Source organism: Hydra vulgaris, chromosome 12, assembly GCF_038396675.1.
Source record: "Hydra vulgaris chromosome 12, alternate assembly HydraT2T_AEP".
In the NCBI taxonomy this organism is placed as follows: Eukaryota; Metazoa; Cnidaria; class Hydrozoa; order Anthoathecata; family Hydridae; genus Hydra; species Hydra vulgaris.
Genome location: NC_088931.1, coordinates 38,879,256 through 38,901,350, shown reverse-complemented (window position 1 = coordinate 38,901,350; position 22,095 = coordinate 38,879,256). Strand labels below are relative to the sequence as shown.

Sequence of the window (22,095 nt, the reverse complement as noted above, 5' to 3'; positions counted from 1 at the left end):
GTGTCAATTATGATTAGTGTATCCACAACTAGCATTTGTTTCTTAAGTGTCCTTATAGGCCGCGCTCTACCCTAACTAATAAAGAATGAACAACTGGTTCTATAGAAGCGAAAAAAACTAATCACTGCTCATCACTATACACATATATATCAAGCTAAAAAAAATTGAAAACTGGTTTGTTACTGTGCCTCTAAATAAATAAAAAAAAACGTAAAATTCGGAAGTAAAAAACATAGATATATTTCATAATCAGCTAAACAAAATTCATTAATTTAAATAAGTTTCAATACTCAATACACATGTAACACTTGACGCAAATTGCACTAATAAAAAAACAATTTCTCATTAACAAGTAAAAACTTATCAAATAGTCATAATAAATATAAAAAAAAGTCAGAAAAGTTGTTACAAGTTCGATAGTTTCTTTTATAAAAATGTTCTTAAGAATTTCTAAAATATACTTTATAGTTTCATCATATCCATTATATTATCACACATTTTTTTATACGACCATGAATCACCTTTTAAACGACTATGTCGGATACCTAACAAAAAAATAAACTTATTATAATACGACATATTTAATAAAGCTGTGATATGAGAACATTTTGCAAGCAGTAAGAAAGACCTTTAAGACATTTTTTTAAAGTAAGAAAGGAAATGCTTTAGAAATAACCACAATAATTGTGAAATAAAACTTAAATAGTGAACTGACTTTTTAGTGTTAAAGAAACCTCCCAGTTTTAAAAACAGAAAAAATTTCGTCAATTATTGACGAATTTCTGTTTTTAAAACTGGGTCAGTTCACTATTTAAATGTCTACTTGCAAACTAAAAAAGAATCCTCTTTAACGACATCTTTAACGCGATAGGTGTTCATGTAAACTCTTAATGGTTTTTTTAATATATGACTCAGGTAAAACATTTTTGTCAACACTTAGTTAAGCATTAAATGGCATAACTTTAGCCACGCATTAACCACATCAAAGTATCGGGATAAGTTTTTCACTAAAAGTAATTAGAAACAAAATTTGACTCACGTAAAACTTTATTTTGAATGTAATTGACTTAAAATACCTGTGACAGTGTCCAGACCAGGTACTGAGCAAACTTCAAGTTGAAATATCAACTTATTTCTTCGCTCATCCAAACTTTTGCATTTAAACAAATATCTAATATATGATAACATAAGTAGTATGTTTAATAAAAACTATCAACGAAAAAACTAAAATGAAAATTCAAAATATCATATAGAATATTTTAACATTAATAAAATCATATAATATTAAAATATACTTTGATTTTATTTAAAAGATCACCTTGTAAGTTCATAGGAATATATTTTATTATTTTCTTTTAACTTCATAATAGCATTTTGCAACTCTCTACGAACATCATTTGGTGGTTTGGTCGAGGTTGTGCTTACTTTATAAAAACCCTGTCAATATTTATAAAACATTTCCAATTTCAAAAAACTCTGTCAATATTTATAAAACATTATTAATTTCAAAAAACCCTGTCAATATTTATAAAACATTTTCAATTTCAAAAAATCCTGTCAATATTTATAAAACATTATTAACTTCAAAAAAAAAACTAAATATAAAAATAATATATTAGATAATACTTTTGTATTTCTGAAATAATAATAATACGCTCACCTTTCTAAAATATATTAACAATATCTTAACCTTAGATGTAATAAAGAGGAAAAAATTGATAACCAATGGAATTTTCTTGATGATGATTATTTTTGATTAATTAATGACTAATTACACAGGTCTACTACTATCTACTACTTACACAGGTCTACTATTATCTACTAAGTACACAGGTCTACTACTATCTAAAATTTACACATGTCTACTACTATCTACTACTTATACAGGTCTACTACTATCAAAAAATTACACATGTCTACTACTATCTACTACTTACACAGGTCTATTAAGTGATTAGTGGGAAAGGGGGAGGATTGGTATGTTTCAACAAGAAATTAATAAAAAAATTTAAAATTAATAAAAAATCGGGAACTAATATTTTTTGTTATTTTTCAAATGAGTTGGCAACATTTAAATATAATTTATGTTTACAAAAACTAATGGTTAAATAAAATACTTTTGAATTTTCAAAACGTAGTATTTTATACCAATGCTCCCTTACGTGGGGAGCATTGGTACACATCAAAGTTAGCAATGATACACCGCATGTTAACATAAATACATAAAGAGGAATTTTGTACGAATGATTGTATATTTGAGAAAAAAACAACTAAAATTTAATCAAATTAATAAAATAAATACAACTTAAATTTACTACTTGAATTTAAAAAATAATAACTTACATATTTGCAACGTGTAATAAAGTAAAATATTACCGTAGTGAAACAAGTATATATGCAATTTACAGATATTAAAAAGTGAATGATTTATTTATGTAATAAAAATCTGTTCACGTTTTAAAATTTTCTTGGCAAATTTATGTTTAATTTTAAACTTAACTTAAATAAAACATTAATCAACGCTCAAAAAAGTAACGTATTTAACATTCTCAACAGAATGTGAAAAAAATCAACATGGGGGAAAAATGAACATCAGGTAAATTTACAGGTAATAAAATCTTTAAACTTAACTATATTTTCTGTGTAAGAAGTGATTATAAACAACATTTGAAATCAGTATTTAAAAGTTGAAATTTATTTAAAACAGGCTGAATATTTATCTGTGTACCAATGCTCACCCTGTACCAGTCCTCCCCCTCTTCCCTACTAATAATGAGAAACATAAACCTTAGATGGACAAAAACTTTCAATATCAATAATGTAAATTTTGAAAAATATTGTTCAGCTAGCATTAAAGCTAAACTAGTCCAAATTATTAGAATGCTTTTATAAAAACACCCTTAACAATTTAAAATACTTTACTGTAGACAAATTTGCATGCCCCAGTTATAATGCTGGATATATTTGTGAAAACCGCCAGACCAACACAAAACAATTGAATTTTTAACATAGCTCCAAAAAATTCTAAATACAAAGAAATTGTAATTCATTTTTATACTTTTTCAATAAATTCATGTCAATTTATATTGACGAGACACACTGTTCAAAAGTTTAAAAAAGATTGTTGTTTGAAAATTATATGTATTAGAGTGGCCTTTAATATAATATGTAAATATTAGGGTGTTCTTTAAAATTTGCTTTTCCAGAAACATATGGTCTCTAATATTATGAAGCATAAATGATTTTAAATTATATTTTTTACATCACTTTAAAATTTATTTCATAAAAAAGGTTTTTAACATAAAATAACTTTTTTTAATCATGATACTTTTACAAGATGGGTTGAATTGTGACTTTTAAGATAGAGTTATATATATATATATATATATATATATATATATATATATATATATATATATATATATATATATATATATATATATATATATATACACAACTATAATAATATATACAACTATAAATAACATTAAGAATTAAAAAACTATTAATTATAATGAAGCTATTAAATATACCAAAGTTTACTCATTATATAAAATAATGTTAAGATTTTAACATTATTATTCTACTTTTTAATACATTTTTATATCATTTGTTTTCTAAATTATAAAACACAAATATGAAAAAAAAAGATAAACCTCATTATCATATTTGATCATTTTTAATCACTTTTAAATCACTTATTAGCTATAAGATTTTATTAGATTTAGGTGTTTGCAATTCATACAGATATTTAAAAAATGGAAGAAAACAATAAAATTAAAAGTTGTTTTTCACTATCCTAATTAGGTTGAAAAATATTTAACTCCAAAATCAAGTTAAATTTTGATTACTGTCTTGAGTTAAAGTATGTTTACCTAACCAATTTTGCCAAAAACCAAGAAAATAGCTGATGTTCCACAAAAACTTTGTCTCTGTGACCAGGACAAAGATACTTTAAAATTTGTGTATTTTTTGAAAATACTGAGCATTACTGAAGAATTTTCCTGAACTGCTAGTATTGTTGGAAGATTCAAGAATTCTCCAGAATATTTTAGAGCATTCAAGAAACTTACAGAATCTAAAAGTAAGTTTTAAACCCAATCAGAATTCCGCGGTATATGCCATACAGTTAGGCTGGCTAACACCCTGATTAAATGAAATTTTTCTTCTTTAAAACTGTTTTTCATGTATTAGTAAAATGCAGGCATATTGATAATTAATGTGTGTGGCTAAATGATTTTTTTTTATGCTGTAAATGTTATTCATTGAAAAAAATAACAACACAAAACTTTTTCCTAATTTAGATTGTTAAACTGCTAAAGAGATACATTTATTTTCAAAAAACAATGCTTGATTAGAAAAAGTAAAGAAACCTGAGTTTTCTGTTTATATTTTTTGAATGTTTGACTTAACTTCTATTATTTTGCATGCTTGCTTTTATTGAAGAAATATTGCATAAACTGTGTGCTTTATATAAGATGATGATTAAGCATATAATTATTGATTAAGCATATAATGATCCATTGATTAAGCATAATGATGCATTTAATGAGAGATTAAGCATTGATAAATACATCTATTTGAGTAAGATATTCCCTAGCACAAAGGTAAGATGTTTCCTGCACATTTTTTTAACTATAATTTTAGAAAATAGTTCAGATTAGAATTAAAGGAAAATATTGTTACTAAAACATCTACAGACAACATTAACTTACTTTATTAATTGAATTTATTTTGAAGTATCTACAGATAGAGTTATTTTAGCATAGGTCTGGGTCATATAATCTTTTTCTGTATAAGTAGCTTTATTTTTATTTCCATTAATTATTATTCAATTTCAACAACATTAACTTACTTCATATTTGATTTTTAACAATATAAAAATATAACATACTATCTTTATAATGAAAACAAAAAAAAATTATATTATTATGATACCTTGACTTTCCTTGGAGCGTCTGTACCTTGTTTTCTAGGAGTCATTAAGTTAACCACCCTTTTTCCAATCTTATTTTTTAAATGAAAACATCTATTGCTATATGTTATACAATTATAAAGCAAAAAAACAAAACAAAAAACATTTATAACAATAAAATATTTACATATAACTATTAGAGGTACAAGAACAAAAGATGAACAAAAAAAGCTGGGATTATTTTTTTATTTTTACAACACTTTTGATGTAATACAATTAACTCACTCTTTTTGCAAATCTTGGTGTTGTAGTGCCCATTGAAGACAATATAGAGTTTTTTTGTAAAGCTGGTGTTAGCGTCAATAACTTGCTTAAGTTGTCAACATGCGAAGATGCTTTTCTTATTTAAAAAAAAGAAGGCAAAACATAAATCATTCCAAGCTTAAAATATCCAACATAAAACAAGTTTTAAGAATGATTGGTGAAATAATAATTTTCTTTTTAAATTAATAAAAAAATTTTCAAAGCGTTAGGTGTAATAAATAAAAATTAAAGAGGTATTAAATGTATTATATAATAATAAAACATAGCTCAAACTTTTTTAAAATTTTGTGTAAATTACCTAAAATTAAAAAAAATTATTGAATAGATAAATTTTTGACCATCCATAGAACAGCAAATGATCTTTATTACATACTTTTTTTGCTGCACTTACAAACTAGTACAGTACTTTGTATGGTAAACTTAATATTATGGAAGTGACAAAGCCATTTTTTAGAACTTGATGCCCTACCTAGCCTTAACCTGTGTGCAAATCAAAACTGAGTAATTTTACATAACAAGTTTTATCACAAATCAAGACTGATTAATTTTACACCACATAAAAAGTTTAGGTACTTTTTCTGCCAAAAATTTAATTAAAGTTTTATATCAAAGTTTTCCTTCTCCTAGGATTTTTTATTTCTTAAAAACAAATTCACTCCAAAAAGGTGGCAAGAAACCACTAATTAAGTTGGGAGTTAAAAGAAAACAAAAAAGCCAGTTAAAAAGCCAGAAAGTGGTTGACAGTAAATTTAAAAAACTTGGATGAGTTCAGAAAACATGAAGATGGGAGAGAATTCCAAATCACCGATGCTCTAAGAAAAAAAACTAGAGGAATAAAACAGCAGATGCAAACTTTCCACCAGCCACTGCAAGCCCAAGCTGTCACAAAAGATAATCACATTTAAGATGGCCAGCCTTTTCTAAGAGATTAAAAAGAGATAAATTTTGTCAAAACTAGAGTATAAAGTTGTGTCATAAGCAAAAAGTGCTACTCTAATGACCAAATTATCAGAAAGATAAATAAAATAGACGAGGAACAACACAGGAACAAAAATAGAACTTTGAGGTACTCCAGAAATGAGAACATTATCCATTATAGAGAACTTTAAAACTGTGGTTAAAGAAACAATTCAATAATTTTAAAAACTTTTCTAGATACATCATATGAAGTGAACTTATGGAAAAGATCATAATGCTTGACTTTATTAAAAGCCTTTAATATGTCAAAAGCAGTAGCCCTTACCTCACCGCCCCTATGCAAAATAAAACCTTTCTGTTATAACGGTTAAGCAGTGGAAATAGAGGAAACCCATACTTATTGTCAGGGAGTAAATCGTTAGACTCGAGATAAGATTTTGAAAGTTACAGGCATTTCCATGTGAAAACATCCAGGACATGCAACCCTAAGCCTCAGATTTTATTAATTTTTACACCACTCAAAGATTTTAATAAGTTATGAACATCCCCAAAATTTCATCATCTAATTTTAAACGGTTTCAACTATCTTATATTTAACTTTTTAAACTTCGCTATGAAACAACAAAAATCTGGTAAGACCAAAACCAAAATGGTTTTGGTCTTTGTTTCTGTTCTGTGTGCAATGGAAAGCTGCAAATATGTACACTTACATATTTTGAGGTCAGGAATCTAATAAAACAACTTATTCTTTTATTTTATTGTTTAGATGTCTTAAATAGTAGAAAGTAGATTAAAGTAGATGTTTATTAATTTCAGAAAATTTTCCCACAACCTTGAGCATATTGAGACCCCTTCCCCTGTTTATTAAATTTTACTTATGAACAAAAAAACTGTAAATTCTCAAAACTGAAGAAAAAAAAAAAAAAAAAAATTTAGTTATTACTTTCTAATTTTTGAGACCTGTTTAGGTCTTAAAAATTAGAAAATATAAACTCACTAAAATATAAACTCAGAAATAAAAATAAAAATTTGAATGTTTATTAAGACTTCGTTCTCCCCCTCCCCACTCTATTTCTTTACCTCTTCTTCTCTCATTTGCCTTTATTTATTACATCTGGATAAAAATTCCCACCTATCCTTTTGTTCCCAACTCAACTTCTGTTAAGCACCTGAGAGTAACTTGACAGTAATGAAACTGAAACAGTTTTGGGGTCTTAATAAGTTCAAATTTTCTGAAAATTATTAAACATCAACTTCCGTGTATTAAGTAATTAAGAGTACCACCTTTTTTTTTCCTTTGATTTTTCGCAATTCCACTTTTATACAAATTTAAGTAAATTTGCAAAAAAAAAAAAAGTTGTTTTATTGGATTCCTTGCCTTAAAATATCTAAGTGTACACATTTGCAGCTTTCCATTGCACACAGAACAGAAACAAAGACCAAAACCATTTTTTAAAATGGCAGATTTTTGTTGGTTCATGGCAAAGTTTAAATAGTTATATCTTTGAAACCGTTTGGAATTAGATGATGCAATTTTAGGGATGTTCATAACTTATTAAAATCTTTGAGTGGTGTAAAAATCAGCAAAATCTGAGACCTAGGGTTGCATTTTCTAAAAAAATTGAATGATTTCACATGGAAAAGTAATTTTTTAAATACTGCTAATAATAGTAAGAAAACTGATTGGTCTAGAGAGGGTCAAAATTATCTTCAGTATTTTTTAAATTCTGTAGAAAATTTTAGTAAGACTGTGACAAGAATGTTATCTGGACCACAAGTAGTAGAGGAGTTCAATTAAAAGTAACAGAAGCAGGGTTGATTTTTAACAGTAGATCAACCTGTTTCTTTGGGATAACAGGAAGAGCATTGTCACTAGTTCAAGAGATGAATGAGAGGAAAAGTACTTTGCAAATGAGAGGAAAAGTACTTTGCAAAAGTTTATATGAAAAAGATAACAAAAAATTGAATACAATTTGAAAAAGCAGCAAATAAAAAAAAACTATGTGGTAGAGTCAGACTTTAAAATGATGAGAAAGAAAAAAAGCATGTATGGCTGAATAAATCCAGGAAGTTATGATAAAAACACAATTTTTGTAAGAGATAAAAAATATCAGCCTGAGGACAATTACGACTTAGGGTGGTAGTAAGAATTTCAATGATAGAGTGTGTCACCAATAAAAACAATATTAGCTGTGAGATAAAAAAAAAAAGGTGATTGAGTGAAGAGGTACTAAACTAAAGCGCATAAAAAAATAGTCAGAGAATTCATAATTTAACAATCAGGTTATATAAAATGTAAGCATATAATATGTAATATGTAGGTTATATAATATGTAAGTATATGATTTAGAAATACCTGATTTAACAAATGGGCAATATAATATGTAAGTATATGCCTTGGCTAAGTATATGAATATGAAAATCTAAGGCTACACAGTTTCCTCATTCCTGCTTATCAACAATAAAGTTATAGCAACCTAAAGTTGTACAAAGAGTTCTTGTTGTTGACACTAAAAACACAAGAAGGGACACTTCAATGTACAACATGGGACAGTTAATACTCTGATATTTTACAGCTGTTGATGGAATCAGCCTCTCTGAGAGCTACAACAAAGTTTGAGAAACTTTACTACTGGCTAGCCTCAGAACTAATAAACTGAGTTTTAGAACTGTACATACTTTGAGAGATAACAGTAAAAGTTGCAAAGTCTTTGCAAATCAAAGGGTATTAGCTACTACCAAGGAGGCACAAGCAAAAACCTGTGAATAGAGTAAAGAAGATGCAATGATCAAAATGGTCAACATAAATTTTTTACTAACTTGTAAAGTCTTTGCCTGGGAGGACTCATGAGTTAACAACATAATTTTTCATAAGTTAACAGAACAATTTTTTAATCATTAACAAATCTTTTTAGAGATAACTATTACAGCTCTCACAATTTACATTATAAATAAGATTAAATAAAATGAGCTTGAAAAAAAAAAACATATTTAAGAAATCCAGTTAATGTGCATATTTATGCCATTGTAAGTTTTGTAATCCATGATAATAATAATCATTGATAAATAATTAATCATTAAAAAAAAATTTAATTTTAGGCTTCCATTACAATTTTTATTTTTAAAAACAAAGAATGCAAATAAAAATTCTTACTCTCTAGTATCTCTCAATGGGGAAATATATACTTTTTCATCTGCCTCTAAACAAAAACATTTCATATATTCATAGTAACTCGTACTTTTTAAATTCATTGATAGAATTTCATTGCAGTTCCAAAATCATAAAAAAGAAAGTCATTAAAGGGACCCCCAAGTGCCAAGACAAGTTGTGTTCATATCTTAAATAAAGCTTAGAAAACAAGTTTAGAGTTAATTTAACTTACTAAAACAAATTGTTTAGAGTTATTACCTCAAGTTAAAACAAATTGTTTTAGTAAGTTAAATTAACTCTAAACTTTATCTATAAATGACATAAAACTTTACCCATTAATTATAAAATAACTTATCTTTGTGGAAAATTTCTAGAGTTGAAAATTTCCAGGAAATTTTCAACCCTAGTGAGTTTACAATAACAATTACAAAACGCCACATTGTTTTTTGTGAAGGAAAGTTCTGGCTTTTTCTTTTAAAAGAAATCTGGTCTGATTAAAGCGTTTATTGATGATATAATAAAAGTAAGTATTGTTGTTAAAGTTTATTTATTTATTTTTTTTATTTAATAATAACTGTGTACATGTACAATGACAATGTACGGAGCCTAGGTAATCTAAGCTTTAACAGCCAATTTATGTTAAAAATAAGTTGGACTTATTTTTAACATAAATTGGCTTATTTTTTGATTTAAATTGATTAAGTGATTAAAGTTATTTTTTGATTTAAATTGATTAAGTGTTTTAGAATCTACAATGTTTTGATCTAAATTATTCCAGCTGTTAATGACACGGTTTGTTAAGAAATAGTACCTCTTTGGATTTTTAATTGTCTATGAAACCTCATGTTGTGACCTCTCGTATTTGAAGTTATTAAATCTGGTGGGTATTCCAATGTTAAGTTATCTATTTTTTTTACTATTTTGAAAAGTTGGATTAAGTCATTACGTTCGCGTCTTTTTTCAAGAGTCATTAATTTAAAGTAGGTTAGTCTACTTTCATAGTTTTTCCCTTGAAGACATTTTGTTCGTGTTGCTTGACGTTGTATCGATTCAATTTTTTTTTATCTTGTTCTAAGTAAGGACACCACACTGAATTTGCGTAGTCTAGATGCAGTCTTACAAGAGAGGTGTACAATAATTTAGATGCGTTTATGTCTAAGTTTTTAAATGAATGTTTTATTATTCCTAACATTTTATTAGCTTTACCAGACCCATAAATAACTTGACTGGACCATTTTAAGTCGTTTGAAATCATAATTCCTAAATCTTTTTCAATTTTTGTGTCTGGTAATTCAACTTTATTTAGCACTGAATCGTACATTGTGTATATATGCCTAGTATTTTTGCTACCTATATGCATGCGTTTACATTTGCTGACATTAAATTTTAATAGCCATAATTGTGACCATGTCATTAATTTGTTTAGATCTGTTTGAGTCTTTTCTATATCAGAAGATGATCTAATTATGTTAATTAGTTTAATATCATCAGCATACATTTTACAGTTCGTTGATAACTCATTCGGTAAGTCGTTTATATAAACAATAAACATAAACGAACCAAGACAGACCCTTGCGGTACTCCACTTGTAACTGAAGACCAATTTGAAAATCTGCCGTTGCAGACGACACGTTGCACTCTGTTACTTACGAAATTTTTGCACCATCTGACTGCTTTTTTGTCAAATCCATAACTTTTTAGTTTAAGACACAATCTGTTGTGAGGCACGGAATCGAAAGCTTTTTTCATATCTAGGAAAATGATATCTACTGGTAAATTATCTTCCATTGCTTGAGTTATTAGATCCATAAATTCTATAAGGTTTGTACAACAGTTTTTTTTTTTAGAAAATCCATGTTGTTTCTTAGTCAAGAGATTGTTATTTTCTAAGTGCGACATAAATGTAGCTTTTAAGATACGTTCCATTACTTTACTTATAACTGAAGTAAGTGATACTGGTCGATAACTTGATGGTTCCGATTTATCTCCACTTTTAAATAATGGTGCTATATTAGCATTTAACCACATTGATGGAATTATTCCAGTGTCATACGATTTATTAAAAATAAGTGATAAAGGAAGTGAGAACGCATCTGCGCAACACTTTAAAGGAAACAGGTGATCTCCATCTACTCCTGTACATTTATTTGGATTTAGTGACATCAGGATTATATAAACTTTGTCCGGTGAAAATGTAGGGTCATCACAAATAATGTTTGTCCTATTTTTAAAGAATAGCATATTGTCACTAATTTCATTGGTGAAAACGGAGCTAAAATAGTTATTTAAGGAATGCGCTATTGATAAATAATTTGTTTTAAGTTTGCCGTTTACATTTAATGCGTTAATTCCTTCTTTAACTTTTGATTTTTTGTTTATATATGCATAAATTGCTTTTGGGTTATTTTTAACGTTTAAGGCGATGGTTGTTTCATATAATTTAATTTGGTTCTTAATTTCTTTTTTTACTTTATTTCTAATTGATTTGTATTCTAATACATTTCCTTTGTTTAAAAAACGATTATGTAAACATTTTTTCCAGAGGTTTCTTTTCTTTCTAATTAACTTTTTTAAGTAAGAGTTCATCCAAGGCGCTTTTGTTTTAACAACTCCCTTTGTAGTTGTTGGAATGAAATATATAAGACCTTTATTATAAATATCGACAAATTTGTTGTATGAAACATTAGCATCTAAATTTTTGAATTCAAGATGCCAGTCGTAGCTATTTAGCATATCGGAAAAGCCATTATAATTGCCGTATTTGCACAGAGTTGTATTTTTTTTTTACTGTTTCCGTTTTTTTTAAATTATTTCTAAAGCAATACAAAAACTTTAGGATCTGATGACCGTGACTAAGTGCACCCAAATTATCAAAATGATTCAAATCAACTATTCTTTTGTTTGATTCTGTTAATATTAGGTCAAGAACATTATTTGATTTAAATTCACTAATTTGAAAAGTTGGTTTAATTACATTTTGTGTTATAAAACAATCATTTAAACATTTTAAGAACTCTTTAGCAGAAATATCTGAATTATTAATAAGTTCGCCAATGTTTTCTTTATTCCATTTAATCGAAAAGTAGTTAAAATCTCCACATATCAATAGGCCGGAATACTTACTTTTTATCAATAGATTGTAACTTCATTTAATTGAATTTATTATTTTTAGATTAGATTCATAGTCAATTGTGCCTGGTCTATAAATGCATCCGCAAAGCATCTTTTCATTGCCAATATGCAGTGATGTCCAAACTTGCTCTAAGTCGTCATCATTTAACATTTTATCAGAAACTGTAACAGATTTAATATTTTCTTTGATATATATGCATACTCCCCCTCCTCGTTTACCTACTCGATCTTTGCGAAATATATTATAACCGGGAACATTACTTAATAACTTTTCATTAAACCATGTTTCACTAATAAAAAGTATCTGTGGGTAAGATGTGACTATTTCAGTAATAAATTCATTGTATTTACAATTTAATGATGTAGCATTTGTATACCAACATGATAAAAAATTTTCTGTTACGCCGTTATTATTAATTGTTAGTTTTTTTGTATTTTCAGATAATTATGTTTATTGACTTAATTGATTTTGACACGTAATTTATTTTTTTAAATATTTCATTGATGGTTTTTTTGTTCTTGTCCGTTGATTTATGATATTCGATTTTGTTAATCTTATAGTTTTTTGGTAATTGCTATACAGTGATTTTCACTACTCGATCATATCTGATACTGAAATAATAATTATTTTCATTTCTTTGTTTTCTTTCAGTGTTCATTCGGTGACATTCTTCTCTTAAGAGTTTTGCTTTATGTCTTTATGCTTCTGTAAGATCAGGATTTATGAATACTTTCGAGAACGAGTCATCGTCTTTTAATACTTTTGAAGACTTTAAAACTTTATTTCTTTCATGTTTATCTTTTAAAACAACGATAAAAGGTGGTTGATTTTCGTTCCTTGTTTTTAACTTGATAATGTGTTCTATATTAACATTTGTATCAATTTTGTTAAAAATAGTTATCACATTTTTTTTATCCTCGTCAAATGCATTATCTTTATTTTTATTTGTAGATGCTGCTAAACCAAAAATAATTACATTCTTTTCTCGCATTTTTCGTTCTTTTGATTCTTTTGCTACTGCATTAATCAGGTTTAGTTGATTTATTGATTTTCTCTTCTGTTTACCTTTTACAACATCAGTCCAAAGTTTTCAGTTAACTGGTCTTTAGCTTTGATTGCTTTTTCTAAAGCTGATACTCTTTTTTCTAGAGCCTCAAAGTCAGCTTTTAATACCATAATATTAAAAATTTATAAATTTTTTCTCCTCAAAAACACGTCTTATCGCGTTAGAAGCGGAAGTAAATTTTTCTTATAATAATATAGTTTAATTATATTTTTATTGTTTATTGTTGGTTTTTCCCCTTTTTTAATGTTAGGTATAAAAAAAACTTTTTTTTAAAAAAAACTTTAATTTGTTAACTTTTGTTAACTATTATTAATATAACTTTTTTTAAACTGTTATTTTTCCATGTAAATTTATATTAAAATTTATTTTTTAAAACTGAAATGAAGCACAAAAATTTCAATCACAAATTAAAAAAAAGGGAAAACATAAGCTTTCTGCAAAAATTTTTGTTTTAAAAAAAAACTCCGTGGTGAATATCATTGGTGAAAATCATTAAAAAACCAAATGTTTTTATAACAAAAAAAAAAACAAAAAAAAAACTGAGCAGAATCATAAGTCTGATATTAGTTTTAAAAACGGAAATAAGGGAAGTTACAAAAAAGTTGAGATAAGATGGAGAAGTTACAAAAAAGCTGAAAAGTTTTTTGTTAATGTCAAAATAAATGTTTTTTTTTGGTAATTTTAATTAACTCTTCAAAATCATTTTCTAAGGTTTATTTTAGATAAGATTTATTTTAGATATGAAAACAACTTAACTCAGCACTTAGAGATTCCTTTAAATTAATTTTTTTCTAAATAAAATTGTATACAAAAACTGTGATAGAAAATTTAGGATTGAAATTTGGGAATTTACATTTAAAATAACTAAAAACTCAAACATAATAAATCAAATTAAAAAAAGCTTTAAAAAAAAGAAAAAGAAATACAACTTAATAAACAAAAAAATAAAATAAAATTAGCTAATTAAATGAAATAATAGACCTTCATTTGAACAGCTTTTTGATCTGTTTTGACGAGTAGGAGTAATATTTATATCATCAATGCAAACACTCATGCAGTTCTGTCGAGATGGTGTCTAAATAACAAAAATTTTATTATAACATTTTGTGAAACAAACATATATTAGCTTATTTTAATTTCCTATTGATTATCATGTATTATTTTTATTTATGTAAGCCCCAAAAGGTTAAGAAAAAATATGGTGAGTCAGAAAAAAGCTGAGAAAGGTAAAGAAGCAGAAAATGACTGAGAAAAAAGGTGAAGAAGCAGAAAGTGACTGAGAAAAAAGGCCGGAAAGCAGAAATAGGTTGAAAAAAAATGTGGGGGAGCAGAATAGCTTATTTTATGAAAATTATATTATTTCGCATAAATTTTATACTTTATTTTTAATAAAATAAACTATTTATATATACTTTTTATATATTAAAAAGTTTTTTGCAAATAAGAATTTTGATCACATGAATTAAGAAAACAGAGAAACACTATAATTATTTCTTTTTTTTAAATCAAATAAAGTTTTTTTTTAAATCATACAAACTGTTTAGATACCTTATGAATTATCTTTGGTTCCTTTACCCTAGAAAATGAATACACAAAAACAATAACAAAAAAACTCCATAATAACAATAACAAACCAACTCAATAAAAGTTGATCAAATTATGTATAGTTAAAAAATGATTATGTTAAAATAAGTTACCTAACTGGCGTTTTAAAGGAAACTTTTGGTCTTGGAGTTTTTTGCCGAAGTTTATACAATAAGAAATAATGAGCAGTTAGAGAGTCATACTTGTACTATTAAAAAAATCATTGTTTAATCATTTAAAAAGATATTATACACAACATATATATATATACACAAGCACATATATATGTACATAAATTGTGTATATATATATATATATATATATATATATATATATATATATATATATATATAAATAAATAAATAAATAAATAAATAAATATATATATATATATATATATATATATATATATATATATATATATATATATATATATACATATACATATACATACATATATATATATATATATACAGTGTTGGCCATTAAATTAGGACATTGACAAAAAAGTTACATATTACATTTATTTTCATATATAAATGCACCAAAATGAAATACTGATAATGAAATAGTTAGTGAGTGCATCCTAAATCACATAATAAACCAGTTTATAAAAAAAATTAATATATTGTATGTCCTCCTCTGGCATCTATGAGCGCTTTTACACGTCTTGGCATTCCACGAATAAATTGATCTGCAAGTTTTTTGAGATGCTCATCATGATGTCAGACATGAACTAGCTTCTCAACTGTGCCCTATTAGTTGAAACTGTTTTATTTACTTCCCTCTTTAACTCTCTCCACAGTTCCTCAATGGGGTTACAATCTGGGCTGTTTCCTGGCCATTTTAATGCTGGGACATTCCTTTCGTGAAGAAGTTTAGCGATGGATTTGGCCATGTGACAAGGTGCATATATATGCATATATATGCAATTGCCATCTTGATACCATTCATCTAATTGTGTAAATAACTTTCTCTCTAATAAGTTTTTGTATTTTTCTTGGTTCATTATACCGTGGAGTCGCCCTGTCCATTATCATGTGGAGTCGCCTTGTCCCATGAATAGATATCACGCTCCGGACCATAATCTTCTGTGGGTGTTAAACAGTTTCTTGAATAAAGGCATTGGTTGTGGTAATTTTAACTCAAAATCAAGAAAAAGTGAAATTTTTATGAATGTCCTAATTTAATGGCCAACACTGTATATATATATATATATATATATATATATATATATATATATATATATATATATATATATATATATATATATATATATATATATATATGAGAGACAGAGCAAGATTATAAAAATACAAAGAATCAGGGAAGGAAAAAGATGATTCTAAGGAGTTCAACATAAACTTATTTTAACATACTTTAAAAGTCACTTTATGTACTTGTGATATTTTGGCTAAACTCAAATTTTTAGAAAAATATGAAAAAGAAGAAAACAAACTTTATTTTCTTCAGAAGTAAAAGTTGTTATATATATAACACTACTTTAAAGAGTATTTGTTACCGGTAAAATTTTTGCTGTTACTGACTAGGTATGGTTTTAATAAGTTCAAACATATTTTAAAAATTTTTTAATCAACTCTGGTTTTTCAAGTTTTAGATATCTACATTTAAAATAAAACAAAAAAATGCATTTAAAATACAACAATATATTTAAAAAGAAAATTAAACATTGAGTTCTAAAACACTTTGTCTTGAAATTCCTATTATGTGTAAACTTTGGAAAGAGGTGTATTAGGGACAATCAATAGTCAGGTATTATATTTCAATGCTAAAAATCCTGATAGTGTTTTGAAGATGCTTAAAACTTGATGCATATTTGCATCCTGCTCCTCATTATCTTCTAGATTTTCAAAAAACCTGTGGAGATGACTATGAAGTTTTATGCTTCCATTACATCCTAATGTTTTTAACTGTAGAAGGAAGTCTTTTACAATTTCAAATAAATTTTGAAATTTTCTATTTTTAAGCAAATCTTGCGTCATGAAAGCTGAAAGCTTATATTACTAATAAATTTTCTAAAATGGGAGCTGTCAAATATACTAGTTTTGAGCATTCATAAAGTGAGCTGACAAAACTTTGGACTAATTTACAAAAGTAAACTAGTCCAAAGTTTCTCTACTTGTTTTCAACTTAAACTTTAAAAAACTGTTACATCTCAGTTTTCGATGTTTTTAATATCTGAACAAAAAACAATATTGACTACTCCAGGAAAAATCTCAAAAATAAAAGTAAGTAATGCGTTTTCCTCTTTCTCAACAAAAAGTAAATTTAGTACCCCAAGAAAAGAAATTCTTTTTCTTTCAGACAAAGCTTGTTCAGAAAAATCTAATACAAGACCATCTAATTTGTTTTGAGGAAAAGATGTCGGTTTATTGGGTACATATTCAAGATTTCTGATGAGGTAAATTCTTTAAATAGATTTATACTAAGTGCTTGTACCAAATACTACTTATATAAAAGCAGTGCTTGGGTACATTTAGCTTGGTTTTTATTGTTCAAGTCATGTTAAAACTACAAAATAAAAGTCATAAAGATGAGTGGTTCTTGTAAAATGGTAAGTATTTGAATTTAAAAACACTTCATTTTGTTACCTCCACAATCTTAAATATTTAACAAACACAATGAGGTGCCCATGAAATCTTATTTTTATCAATGAATATCACAAAATACACAAAGTAGGTATTTTTGACAAACTCTGATATAACTTTCCTACATTTGTGAAACACATTTTCCGTGTATGAAGCAAAAATGATTTTGAAGTGCTTATGTCACAAAAAACTTAGATTTCAATTATAACAATATGAAACATGTTATTGCATGTTTTTTTATTTAAGAAAAATAAAAATAATAAGTAAACACATTATTAACAGAAAAACTCAACTAAATGATAAAAATCGAAAGTAGTTTGAGCTGCACAAAAAAGAATGTTTGAAATTAGCATGCTATAAACAAACATAATCAACCATAAAATCATGGCCACAGAAAAAAATTAATACTTTATAAACTAGTGTAATTAAACTAAACATGGTTGTCATGGTTGTTATACACATGGTTGTCGTGTCAGACCATTATAAAATTTATATATTATAATATTAAGAACATTATAAAATTTATATGTTATAATATTAAGAAAAATTATAAATTATAATATTAAGAACGAAAGTCTTAACATTTAGACAAACGAAATTATAGTGAAAGAAAAAAAGGTAACTAATAGCCACAAAAAAAAATTACTTCTTTCACCATATCTTCCATATTCTGATCTAAACTAATATTGTAGTAATCAGATAACTCCTCAATAATTTTTGATTCTGGTTTATCTCTCTAAATTAAAATATATAAACTTACTATGTTTCAAATTTAGACTTGTCGTAAGAGGAAAATAACCCAAGAAACTAATAATCAATTTACCTTTAATGTGCTCTGCCAATTTACATGTGAGCCATATCCTTCACACATCCAAGGATGTGTAAGCAAATCCTTAGTAGTTATTCTTTTTTCAGGATCAACCTTGAAATCCATCAACAAACATTTCAAAAAAATTATACAGTGATCATTTATTATAACATAAATTATTTGTATAATATTTTTTTAATCTTGTCCCATTTATCATAATATAAATTAAATTAATACTATAATTTTTATCTTATTGAAAAAAATATTATTCTATATATTTGTTTATTTCACATTTCACATTTGTGTTTCATAACTTATAGTTTACAAAAATGAGAAGAAGAAAAAGCAGTACCTCTAACAATTGGCTCAAAATACTAACTGTTTCTAAAAATAAAACAATTTAGATTCAAAGAAGTAACAAAAAAAGAGATGGAGCACTATAAATATTTTTTATTAGTTTCTACCATTGCTTAACCATTCTGGAACATCAAATTTACCAATCTAAAATGTAAAAAAAACTACTAATATATGCTAACACAATAATTTGTTTGTTTCTACTACTGAATATTTACTAATGTAGTACTAATTTTCTTTAAACCATACAAGTCAGTTATTTTTGATGAAATTAAAATTAATGCAACACGATTAACAAAGCATAAGAAGAATACCTTAATTTTTTCATACAAAGCAAAGGTTGACTCTTCTTCGTCAACATCAAATGGAAGAAATCCATTAAGCAAGCCATACAGTACAACACCTAAACTCCATAAGTCTGCCTAAAACAGAATAAAATCAACATTTTGTTTATCTTTTGCAAACTAACTTCATAAAAATAAGAAGAAAAAAAAATCAACTTTTATAAAATTAAAATACAGTTGTTTAATTGTATACTTGTTAAATAGAGACTTAAATAATTTTATTTCTTTAAAGCTACCTCTGTTCCGAAGTAGGACTTTCCAGAGATCAGTTCTGAGATAAAAACATAAAATATTTATAAAAGAAAACTTAGCATTCTAATTGCAGAAAACAAAACTGATGACAAGTAATTTTTAAGAGAGCATTAACACAATAAAAGTAGGCAACAAAGTTGTAAATGATTGGAGTAAAATTTTTTGATAAAATGAAGCTTGAACAAAACTAAGATAGCAGTTTGAGCTTCAAGTTATTTTGCATAAAATCTATCATATAGATCATAAATTTATTATATATGCAAAAATAAAATTTAGATTAACTCATAAATTTTTTTTTAAAAACCATAATTTTTGTGTTTAATAAGAAATTGATAATATATAATTATATAAAAAATAATTTCATATTACCTTTTAAATTTTAAAAGAGTTTCAAATTTAAAGATTAATCAAATTAAGAAATTTACTTAACATTTGCATTTTTTATTTACTAAATTTAAAAATAGTAAGTAGTAATACTATATGATATGATAAAATTATCATATAGGATTTAGGACCTATATGATAATTTATCATATATATTATATTTTAGAAATATAATATATATGATAAAACTATCATTTAGGATTTAGGACCATTGGAGAATAAAACACATTGAAAGCTAAATTATGCAAATTATTCCATAACATTAAAAGCAATTCTTTAATTAAAATCTTACTGAATGAAGATTTAATTGTTACAATAAAAAAGTTTTGTTAAGAACCTATAAGCCATACTAAATCATTATTTAGAATTTTAATCTTTATTAGTTATTATTTATTATCATTTTATTTATTAGCCATATTTAGAAAAAAGTATATGTAAAAAAATAATACTCAGCTTTCATTGTAAAAAAGCCTAAATAAATATATATGTTAAAACAATCATGATATCACCCATCCTAAACAAACAAATAAAAGTAGCTTTTTTAACTGTAGTTGAATCTAGCCTAAGAGATTTTTATAACTATATAATTTTAATTCTAAGAGACTAGCCTAAGAGATGAATTTTTATAACTATATAATTTTAATTCAAGATATCTTTTATCTTATTTATCATTTTATATTAACCATCCTAATTCAATCAGACAAACCATTCTATTAGTCATCCTATTTAATCAGCATTCTATTCTAACAAACATCTATCACGCACCTTTTAAAAGTGTATTATATTTTATCCAAAATTTATCATACACCTATCAAAGGTGTCTTATATTTTATTCAACATCTATCATTCACCTATCAAAGGTATATTAAATTTAAAAAAATAAATGATATAGTATATCAAAACAACAATGATATGTAAAATCAAAAAAATTATTAACAAATAACAATAATCAAACCTGGGGCAGCATAAGCAGGAGATCCACAACACGTTGCAAGAGGTTGAAACAAATCTGTTTCTGGGTTAGAAGCCAACCCAAAGTCTATAATTTTGATGCACTAAAAAAATTTTTTTTTATTTTGTTTGTTTGTCATTTAAATTTTCAATGATGGTTACTAATGCAACTGATTTTTAAGGGAAATTTAAATAAATTTTTTTTTTGTAATTTGTCAAAGCAATAAACACTTTTATTTAAACTATAAGATTTATACATATAAAAATTAAAATAAATTTTTTTTTTAATTAAACTTTTATTATTTAAACTTAATAAAATTTATACATTTTGAAATTTAAATTTAATTTTTTTTATAATACATATGAAATTTAAATTAAATTTTTTTTTTGTAATTTGTCAATGCTATAACACTTTTATTTAAACTATATAATATTTATACATATGAATGCAATATGAATAACATCAAAATAATACTAAATGAATATCCAAAATATATAAATAAAAAAAAACCACTCTACATTTTTGTGGTTTTACATTTTTAACATTTTTACATTTTAATTTTAATTTTTTTAAAAAAAATCATTATTTAAAAAAAAATCATGTGGCATCGCTTGATGGCTTAGAGAATAGTCGTGATTGATGTTCTGTTTTTATGTTGATCATCTAAAATTACCCTAAATAGATCATTCCTTCTTAGCTCACTTTGGAAGTACACAAATACCCTTGTAAAACTAGAAAATCAAGATAATTATTGCATAGTGTAAAACAAATATTAAATTTTTAAAAAGATAGCAATGCGGTAAACAATTTTTTTTGCAACAAAATTTTTTAAATACTTTTCATTTTAACCCTGGTTGACCATAACCAATGTGTTAATAGAAAAATAAATATTGGTTGAATGTTGGGTAAAATCAACAAAGTAAGTTTTTTAAACCGAGTTGTCCAAATTTACAAAAACTATGTGCACCCAATTATTTTGCACACCCAAGAATTTAATAAAAAATTTGTTTGTACCAAATAAAAAATTCAAAAACAATTTTTCCACACCTGAAAAGGAAATTAAATAAAAATTCTTTAACAAGTATTAAATTGACTAAAACACTTAAATTACTTTAAAAAATATTTATTAATACTTACATTGTTTCCATCCAAAAGCATATTTTCCTATTAAAAAAAAAAAAAAGTGATTAAATTATAAATAAAAATAATAAGTTTTTTTCTTTCGCTACTTTTTTAAAAAAAGTAAAAAAAGTTTAGGTTTTAAATGAAGTAGTATATAACTATTTTCTGTAAATGAATTA

At 25.7% G+C, this 22,095-nt stretch overlaps 1 protein-coding gene across 1 annotated transcript in view; it reads right to left on the bottom strand.

The window, feature by feature from the left end:
• Positions 1–216: 216 nt before the first annotated feature.
• Positions 217–22,095, bottom strand: part of LOC100206440 (maternal embryonic leucine zipper kinase) — a 61,682-nt gene continuing 39,803 nt past the window's right edge. Inside the window, exons 7-23 of the mRNA XM_065813163.1 lie at positions 21,932–21,958; positions 20,798–20,897; positions 19,443–19,477; positions 19,177–19,284; positions 18,973–19,009; positions 18,861–18,892; positions 18,524–18,622; positions 18,347–18,436; positions 15,205–15,299; positions 15,056–15,083; positions 14,489–14,582; positions 9,312–9,357; positions 5,201–5,315; positions 4,939–5,007; positions 1,319–1,437; positions 1,077–1,171; positions 217–545 (exon numbers count right to left, since the gene is read on the bottom strand). Of these exons, the coding sequence (XP_065669235.1) occupies positions 463–545; positions 1,077–1,171; positions 1,319–1,437; positions 4,939–5,007; positions 5,201–5,315; positions 9,312–9,357; positions 14,489–14,582; positions 15,056–15,083; positions 15,205–15,299; positions 18,347–18,436; positions 18,524–18,622; positions 18,861–18,892; positions 18,973–19,009; positions 19,177–19,284; positions 19,443–19,477; positions 20,798–20,897; positions 21,932–21,958 (1,272 nt within the window). The 3' untranslated portion in view covers positions 217–462. The remainder of the gene's footprint in view (positions 546–1,076; positions 1,172–1,318; positions 1,438–4,938; positions 5,008–5,200; positions 5,316–9,311; positions 9,358–14,488; positions 14,583–15,055; positions 15,084–15,204; positions 15,300–18,346; positions 18,437–18,523; positions 18,623–18,860; positions 18,893–18,972; positions 19,010–19,176; positions 19,285–19,442; positions 19,478–20,797; positions 20,898–21,931; positions 21,959–22,095) is intronic.